Source organism: Alosa alosa, chromosome 13 (assembly GCF_017589495.1).
Source record: "Alosa alosa isolate M-15738 ecotype Scorff River chromosome 13, AALO_Geno_1.1, whole genome shotgun sequence".
Classification (NCBI taxonomy): domain Eukaryota; kingdom Metazoa; phylum Chordata; class Actinopteri; order Clupeiformes; family Clupeidae; genus Alosa; species Alosa alosa.
Genome location: NC_063201.1, coordinates 25,785,651 through 25,794,325, shown reverse-complemented (window position 1 = coordinate 25,794,325; position 8,675 = coordinate 25,785,651). Strand labels below are relative to the sequence as shown.

The 8,675-nt window shown below is 41.3% G+C and overlaps 1 protein-coding gene across 4 annotated transcripts; it reads right to left on the bottom strand.

Annotated features, from left to right (window-relative positions):
- Positions 1–436: 436 nt before the first annotated feature.
- Positions 437–6,305, bottom strand: LOC125306128. 4 transcript variants are annotated; one of them, XM_048261306.1, is made up of 4 exons: positions 6,186–6,305; positions 5,577–5,948; positions 1,774–1,896; positions 437–1,659 (listed from the first exon to the last, which is right to left on the bottom strand). In XM_048261306.1, the coding sequence occupies exons 1-3, from the start codon at positions 6,235–6,237 to the stop codon at positions 1,817–1,819; spliced, it is 504 nt and encodes a 167-aa protein (XP_048117263.1). In that variant the 5' UTR covers positions 6,238–6,305; the 3' UTR covers positions 437–1,659; positions 1,774–1,816. The 4 variants fall into 4 exon arrangements, with proteins under 4 accessions (XP_048117263.1, XP_048117264.1, XP_048117262.1 ...); XM_048261307.1 differs by having other exon boundaries at positions 437–1,656; XM_048261305.1 differs by having other exon boundaries at positions 437–1,656; positions 1,774–1,870.
- Positions 6,306–8,675: the final 2,370 nt, after the last annotated feature.

The following is an 8,675-nucleotide window of genomic DNA, read 5'->3' as shown; positions in this document are numbered from 1 at the left end:
TTGTAAAAACTGCACGAAATTGAAAGTGTAGGATCATTATGACACCCTCCGAATGCATGCTAAGTTTCATGGACTTTCGTTCATGGGGGGCCTTACAATAAAATCATTTATGTGTACATTTAGTGACCGTACACCAACAAGGATTCCCGGGACACTGAAAGACCGGGGTACACGAAACTTGGTGGGCATTTTTCATTTTGATCTGTAGCCCCCCCGCTGGACTGGACCCCCCGAAAGGAGGGTAGGGCAGACACAGTTTTCTGTGAATATCTTGAGAACCGTAGGGCCTAGGATGACCAATTTTTTGCGTATGTTTGCCTCCAGGGGTCATGTAAACCCATTCCATATGCACACATGTGCATAAACAGATACACACGCACACACATACATTCACAGTAATCCTACGTATGACACATACTCACACAGTAGACATATATACGCTGGGCAGCGGTCATATTTTATAGCGGACATATAGCGGTCATATAAGTTGGTTCATCAGGGGAAATTCCATTCAATTCAGTTATACTTTCATTTTTATTAATATAGCACAATAACAGTACCACACCCACCTAGATCTCCTTTCAGAGACATACTAGTCTGGAACACCATAATTCACTAACGTTTCCATCGGTCAGCAGATTACCTGCCCAATCAGTGACGAAAGGGGGTGACGCTATAGTTTCACAATCGAAAGTGGCTGAGGTAAACGGCAGTACTGTACCAACTCCAACGTAATGCAAATGCAGACATCAAAAATTGCAGTCAGAAGAATGTGTAGATTTATTTACAGCAAAGTTAGGCCAACATACATAGTTTCCTGACTGCCAATGTTGTTTATTATCAGTTTGTAAGGCTTATGCGAAGTAGAAGTAATGTTATGAATCCCTTATCAATGTGACTGGTGAGGCTGGACCAATGATTTTAAAGTTAGCACAAAGTCTACACCCATGTGAGTGTGTGAAAGGTTTCCCAATTAGGAGTGACCAGACTCTATTCACTTTGTGAATGAGTTTAGTTTACCAGGCTACAATAACATAAGGATATGTCTCAAAGTGCTTTGTAGGACCCAGCTTGAACTTTGTCCTTGATCCCTTTAGAGCAAACATTAAAGTGACAGGGGCAGGAAAAAAACAAGGTCACCAAGGCAACTCTAGGTATTACATTGTATTGGGTCCCAATCCGATTGCAGCCCATAGATAATTACACATGCTTTAGGATGCCAATTTACCTAGAGCATCCAGGAACACTAGAAGAAAATAAATGAAATAGGCTACTATTTCTGTATGCAAACACATATCATCAGAGTCTCACGGCTGTGCATTTTGTTCAGTGCTGAGATGTAAAGTTAATGTTTGTGGTAATATTGAACTCGATTGAACAATAAGTTGGAATAGTTTTAATAAATACTACAAATGTGTACATATCAATGTTATATATCAGCAGGACAACTGAAAGAGAATGATGGCTTATACTGTATCTCTGAAGCATTGCACTGATGTACAATGGTTCCACAGTCTATAAAGATGTCATTTTCACCGCATCTTGTCATCTTTATGAAGTCTTTTAGATGAAGGTGTTGATATCGCTTCAACACCTCTTTCAGGCTTTATTCATGTCATGTTTAAGCTCACTGCCTGATGTGATCTTTGGCGGGTCCTTCTGCAATCAGATTAAAAGTGAGTTCATTATTATGGCCCTTCAATTCAAGTGCATACTGTACATCTTATTAGATTGCATGTATGTGCGTGTCATTGGTAGGGCATGCTTACTGACCTCATACAGTAAAACACTGCCACTGCACCCACTGTCGTTGCTATCAGAAGGCCAAGTATCCACCCCACATGGCTCCCCCTGGATGCCTGGGTGTTTTCTGTGTCATTGTGAACATTAGGAAAACTATTTAGAAAAGAATTATCATGTCTTCATGAGGATTCAAAGTGCTTTGTATGAAACATTATCCTACAGTAGGATAGGATTCATCCTTTACAGGATTTACAGTGTCACAGCAGCTTCAAGACAGACATAACACCACACATTGACATCCAAACCTAATAAGTTCAAATAAAAAAATAAAAAAATAAAGGAAAGTTATATTTGTGCATTATAAAGTTTTTGACTGAAGGTGCTGCTGTTTATCACTTTCAGGGCGTGGAGTGGGTGTGCAGGGTTGGGCAGTATTGAACCTAGTTTAATTTTAGACACTGTAGGATAATATTTCCCACATGATGACACTAAGGTCATCCCGTTGACCTTTATTGTCACCTTCTTAGCAAATGTGTTTCAATTCAATTTCATCAATTTTACAAGTTTGTCATATCCTCAAAACAGTTTGTCATACCCTCATAAATTGTCATAGATCTAATAGACCTCAACAGGGACAGACTGGGGCAAAAAATGGCCGAAGAATATTTGGGCCAAGCGGCCCTCAAATCGGTCGGGCACACCTAATTAAATACAAAATCCTTGCATTACCCTTAAATATTCATATTTACAAGTGTCGTGGAGCACTGAAAATGGATACGAGCAGTTGTGCTTCATCCTTTATCCTCACAAAGGGGTCAAAAGTGCCTCCTATTTCTTATACTGTATGCAACAATCCAAACAGAATTTGGTGTTCACCTTCTCAGTGGATGACTGACGTATTGGCAAACCAATAAACCACCTTACACAGCGTTTTTGGGTGTTGTCATATAAACTTTTCTATCCTCAGATAACCCTTTGGCCTCTTGCTTAATTTTCTTGTTAACCAAATATACACGTGAAGCTACAGTATGGTCACACCCCAATAACTGTCCACAACTGCCATATTGTTCCCCTGGTAGACCGCAATCAGCAAAATAATGAGCTGACTGACAGACTGAGGTTAGTAAAAACCTGTGTTATGAAGAATAAATAGCTAATGGACAGGTTAATGTTTCTCTGACCGCAAACACTTGCTGTGGTCAGATGGCCCTTCTTGACCTTTTGTCCTCTGTGTAGCCTACACTATCACTCTGACTGATCAGAGGTAGCCACAGGGATGGATTACTGCACGGGCCTACCGGGCCTAGGCCCAGGGTCCCAAGGGGTCAGGGGGTCCTGAAGCCCAAGCCTTTGCATGGAATCATTGCCTCAATATCAACAAATCAGGATGTAGACTATGAATCTGATTGAATTTAGTATTGGCCATCCCCAAAATGCACCAGAATACAGGAAATCACATCAAACAAATTAAAAAATTTCTGGGGGAGGACCCCCAAACCCCCACCCCTCCCACATATGCGACAATTAGTGGGAGGCACTTAAAGCGATGGTTCGGAGTAATTTCACCCTAGGGTCCTTTGCACCATGACCCCGAGCCAAACACCCTCCCAGAACCTTTTTTCCCTTGGTCGAACCCTGGTCGAGTAGCGCTGTCAGAAACTAATGACGTTCTGCAGTCGTGATGGAACCAACTTTTATCTCGTAAATTACCCCACTAATAATGCCCTGAATGGTACGAAACTTCTGCAGTAGTACAACTATGACCTTTAGTCCAATAACGAGGCATTAGAAAGTTTGTAAGTGCACCAGGAGTTTTTTAAATAAGACTTGCCTGATTATCTGCTACTATACCGCTGCATCGACGTTTCTTCCGTGATTTGGGAAAAGCCCTTAAAAGTCCTGGCAGGAAGCATGCATAAGGATGTAGATCCAGGAATGCACTAATATTTTGTTCGTAGTCCAGTTTGCAACAATTATTAGTTAACGCTAAGTTGTAAACACTTCGGGAAAAAAATATTTAAAACAGGATATACCAAAAAACGTTGATGTAATCGCTTCCTGCAAGGACTTTTACAGGCTTTTCCCAAATCACGGCTTATATTTTCCCAAATATACAGCTTAGTTTGCTTGTGCATGAATATAACTTGAGGTTTTGCAGCCTACAGTTATAGAACTCTTTCGATGCCCTACTTTAAGTAGTTTAATCACTCATGCCGTAGATGTTGAATTTCGCGTCTGACTCGAATTAACGTTGATTTGACACCACCTGCTCTCCCTCAGTATTGAGATCACAGTATCCACTCGAAGGCAGAAGACAAAAGTGTGTACAGCAAAACGTTTGAATTTCCGACTTCTTCATCCCCACGAGAGTTTAACAAGTTAGATAATTCAAAACCCCCATATTACAGTATTTTCCCATAATAGGAAAAATCTCATGATACTGGATGCCCTTATATTGGCAAAGATGGTAGCTTTTTGTTAGCAAACTTCAGAGGCCTATAGAAACACATGCAACTCTACAGGATTAGCTAATACACCTTTGTGAAATCAGTCCTTATCCAAAAAGTTATATCCACTCTAGCCGAAAACAGTGAGATACAAGCCTTCCAATCCACTCAGAAATGTAATTAGGCTAATCTCAGGCCCTTAAAGTGACAGGCACTCAATTACACCTAACACACCACCAATACAATGACATGTCATAGAAGTGTAGCCTTAAGTCACACTGTGAGAAGAGAGAACACAACTCATAGTGATATGCTTGCCTGCCTTTTTTGCACTTACTATACGTGAAGTATCAGCAAATAGCACAGAAAAAAAAACTCGTATTGAAAACTGTGTTTTGTATTTTGTTGTAGATTGTGCAATTATGAACTGAAGACATACACAAGTTGTTCGTTCAAAGTAATCATTAGCTTTTGTCACATGTTTAGAAGCTTATATGGGTGTTAGAGCCTTTTGCAAATATAATATGGTATGTGTGATTTTATTATAGGCCTGTGTTAATTGCTTTGAAAACTTTATGTCAGAGTGGTCAGTCATATTCAAGCAATTGAGAGAGACGGTATGATCTACAGCATAAGAATGTGATTGGCATGTTTACTCTTAAACGGGATGTATACTTCTGTGCTTGAAACTTGAGTGCAGAAGAACTTCTTTTTTTTCACCAGGGTAGTTTCAGTCAAATAGTCACTGTCACATGACACTTTCTGACTGCCTAGTTCCTCAGATAAAAGGAATAGGTTATTTATAGCTATGATGGAATATACTGAACATAATAGAGTAACATTATCTTAATCACTAGAAAGAACAGGATCATACTACATCCAGTGGGGGGTATATTATCAGTGAGTTTTTTTTTATTTTTTATCAGGATTACTGATAACTGATCCAACATTTGGAGACGTCAGCAAGACCAAAGAGACACTAAGATGTCCTTAAAAGGCTACAGGAATGGAAGAGGATGTTTTGTTTGAAACTGTCATACCAAGTCATGACAACATAACAACAGTTATTCAGTTGGTCAGCCATTGCCTGGCATTTCCTAGAAGGAAATCTTTCCCCTAGTCATCGATAATGGTCGCTTTCATACTAATCACAATTTGTAGTCTAGGCTCTAGATGACCGTGCAAACAGTTGCTTCAACATGAGTTGTTGGTTTATTGAGAATATTACTCTAGATTAGAATACAATATACTAAATACTAATACTAAAAGCAACTGTCTATAATAAATTTGTTTGACAAGGCATTACACTGAATGGCGATAGCAGAATAGAGTTTTAGAGCTTAGATATGACCAAGATCTTATATTACATTCAAAACAAGTTCTTACCTGTTATTTCAAGTTCAATCCCCTTCTGACCGGGAAGCTTGGCCAATGGATGGTCTGTGATGAAACGAAACACATAGACACCACTGTCAGACGCTCTGAGTGCCGAGATCCGTAGGGAGCAGTTTCCACTTCCCAGGCTGCCCAGGTACTCCACTCTGCCCAGGTACGCTGGCTCCAGAAAGATCCCGGCACTGTGGTATATGTACCTCTGTGTGATGCAATGACTCTGGCCCAAGCACCACATCTCTGAGGTCACCTTGTAACGGCCTCTTTCCGGAAAGTCATAGGAGCAAGGGAGAACTATGGAGGAGTTGGGTGTTGCATGGAGTGGGCCGTGTGGCAAGCGGACATCCCAGGATACAGAGAGGTCAACTGAAAGGTCAGGACACAAGGACAAGATGTGAGGAACCCTAGAGAGACACTCAACAGTACCCGTTCAACTGAGGTCAGAATGTCACATTCTCCAATCATCAAATAGTTAATTTGCTTTATGGATAACGACTGAAAATAAAAATGAGACGAGAGTGCATGCCAATCAATCAATAAATCAACTTGAATGAAAGTTTACAAATTTGCACAGAGACAAAAACACACAAACTCCAATCTTACCAGACAGGAACAGTGTTAGAAGCAGTCCAGCATCAAAGCATCTCACAACCATCTCTTTCACTTCTCACAGTCGCAGCTGCCTCTGCCATCTAGTTCATCCAAAGAGAATGCATGTGTGCATTGTTGTGCTATGGGCGTGTGTATGTCTGTGTGTGCTTGTGTGACTGATTAGAGATAGAGAGAGAGAGAGACAATGTGTCTGTGTGTGTGTGTGTGTGTGTGTGTGTGTGTGTGTGTGTGTGTGTGTGTGTGTGTGTGTGTGCGCGCGCGCGTGTGTGTGTGTGTGTGTGTGTGTGTGTGTGTGCGTGCATGCTTGAGTGTCTGTCTGACTTCCCTTTTGTAAGTTCCTTTTCTAAGAAGTACTGAGACATCAAAGCTAAGTAATGATCCCTTACTTGACATTAACGCTGTAATTGCTGTTTATAGTATGCAAGCCTATGCTATTACAGATGTGGAAAAATACAGATGTCTATTGCACCTGGAGTATTTAGGCGTAGTCTACAACAAGTAGCCCATGGGACAATTCATCCTCCTGACAGTCCATAACCTACCAGTACTGCAACATAACATAGCCTAAACCTAACAGAGTGAACATCTACTTATTTGACATGCCGAAGACATTCAGCTGTTAAAGTCAGCAATTATGTATGACGTCATGTTTGTCTATGTTTATGTTTCAATTTCTTAGCAAACGCTTTCGTCCAAACAACGTACATTATATTTAAATCAAGTACCAAACAAAACACACTAGAGATGTAGATCACCCCTCCCTTCAGTATTCCCAGAGAAAATCCACACAGTGTTTCATTTTTGTTTGGGGGACAGGCTGCACCCAATTTGTTTGTTTCTAGTTTTTGGAGCCTGGCCTACCTACTGTAAAGCAAAATCCACTCTGAGAATGATTGCATACTGTAGATGAATGGACAATGACATTATTTGCCCAGGTGGCCAAAAATCCATGGGCTGACTATATCAGGACCCCAAGGCCTGATCACAATGCTGCTAATTGCATCTATTGTGTCCTTTGGTCATTTTGACCCAGCCCTTCACCAGGGTCAGAGAGACTCAAGATGAGTGGTATTTAAAGTTTGTGTAATTGTACTGTATATTAATGTGAAATATTCATGTTTAGTCTCTAATTGAACCTTGTTATATGGGCAGCAGTCTGATCATGGTTTCATTACAATCTGAGATATGTGCCATAGTTTTATAGCCCAACTAGCCCAATGTGATCTCTGCTGGCCTTGATTAATGGGGGTGGGGGTGTGTGTGTGGGGGGGGGGGGTTATAGTGCTATCTTGGGGCCTCACAGGGATTGGTCACTGGCATAGGAATGAGTTTTAGTGTATAAAACCAAACACCTAAGAGTGTTTGTGAGCTTGGCTTCTCTTCTCTTTACTGTGTAGCTTCCATACAATCCATTTGCAAATGGATTCACAGCTTCCTCACTGACCGATCACAGGTGGTTAGGGTGGGTGGTCTGACATCTGACACCTTAACCATCAGCACAGATGCCCCCCAGGGCTGTGTTATGAGTCCTCTGCTGTATAACAGCTACACCCATGACTGCAGAGCCAGCAGCAGTCACACCTCCATCATTAAATTGACAGATGACACAGTGGTGGTGGGCCTGATCAGCAACAACAATGAACAGGCCTATCTGAACCAGGTGGATGAGGTAGCACAGTGGTGCCAGTCCAACAACCTCACTTTGGATATCAGCAAAACAAAGGAAATGGTGGTGGACTACAGGAAACAACAGAACAGAGCTTACACTCCACTTAAGATCAGTGGGCTACCAGTGGAGAGAGTCACAAGCTTCAAATACCTGGGAGTACACCTCACTGACGATCTAACATGGACTGTTAACACCCAGCACACACTGAGGAAATCTAGGTAAAGACTGTACTTCCTACGTCAGCTGAGGAAGTTCAAAGTATCATCTTGAAGGCCTTTTACTCCTCAGCTGTGGAGAGTGTCCTGACAAGTAGCATCATCACTTGGTATGGGAACTGTTCAGCCTGTGACTGCAGTGCCCTACAGAGAGTGGTGCGATCTGCCGAACGTACCATCAGAGCACATCTCCCTACCCTGCAGGAGACCTACAAGAAAAGACTATGTACCAGGACCCAAAGAATTGTAAAGGAGCTTCTATCCTCAAGCAATCCGTATCCTGAACACACACAAGACTATATAAACTTTTTTTTTTTTACACACTTGCACATGGACTGTACACACACTGCACTTTTTATTCTCTATTGCTATTTATTAAAATATTTCTTGATCTTTCTTTCTTCACACTTGCACATAAAAAGCGGAACACCAAACGAAATTTCACTACATGCTCTACGTTAGTATTGCTATGTATGTGACGAATAAACCTCCTTGTAATCCTAGCAAAATTATCTTATTTGCTTTCAAGTAGCAGGGAATTCAAGCCAAACCGTTGCAACTCTGCCATCAATCATTATGTTAAGCCTGCCTAACGAC

What these genes read in the sequence shown, in the direction of transcription:
- LOC125306128 (XM_048261304.1), bottom strand. Translation starts at nt 6,237, where the DNA reads ATGGTTGTGAGATGCTTTGATGCTGGACTGCTTCTAACACTGTTCCTG. An exon ending in TCTAACACTGTTCCTGTCTG is followed by an intron (nt 5,949 to 6,185) that starts GTAAGATTGGAG and finishes CTGACCTTTCAG; the next exon opens with TTGACCTCTCTGTATCCTGG. An exon ending in GCAGTGTTTTACTGTATGAG is followed by an intron (nt 1,660 to 1,773) that starts GTCAGTAAGCAT and finishes ATCTGATTGCAG; the next exon opens with AAGGACCCGCCAAAGATCAC.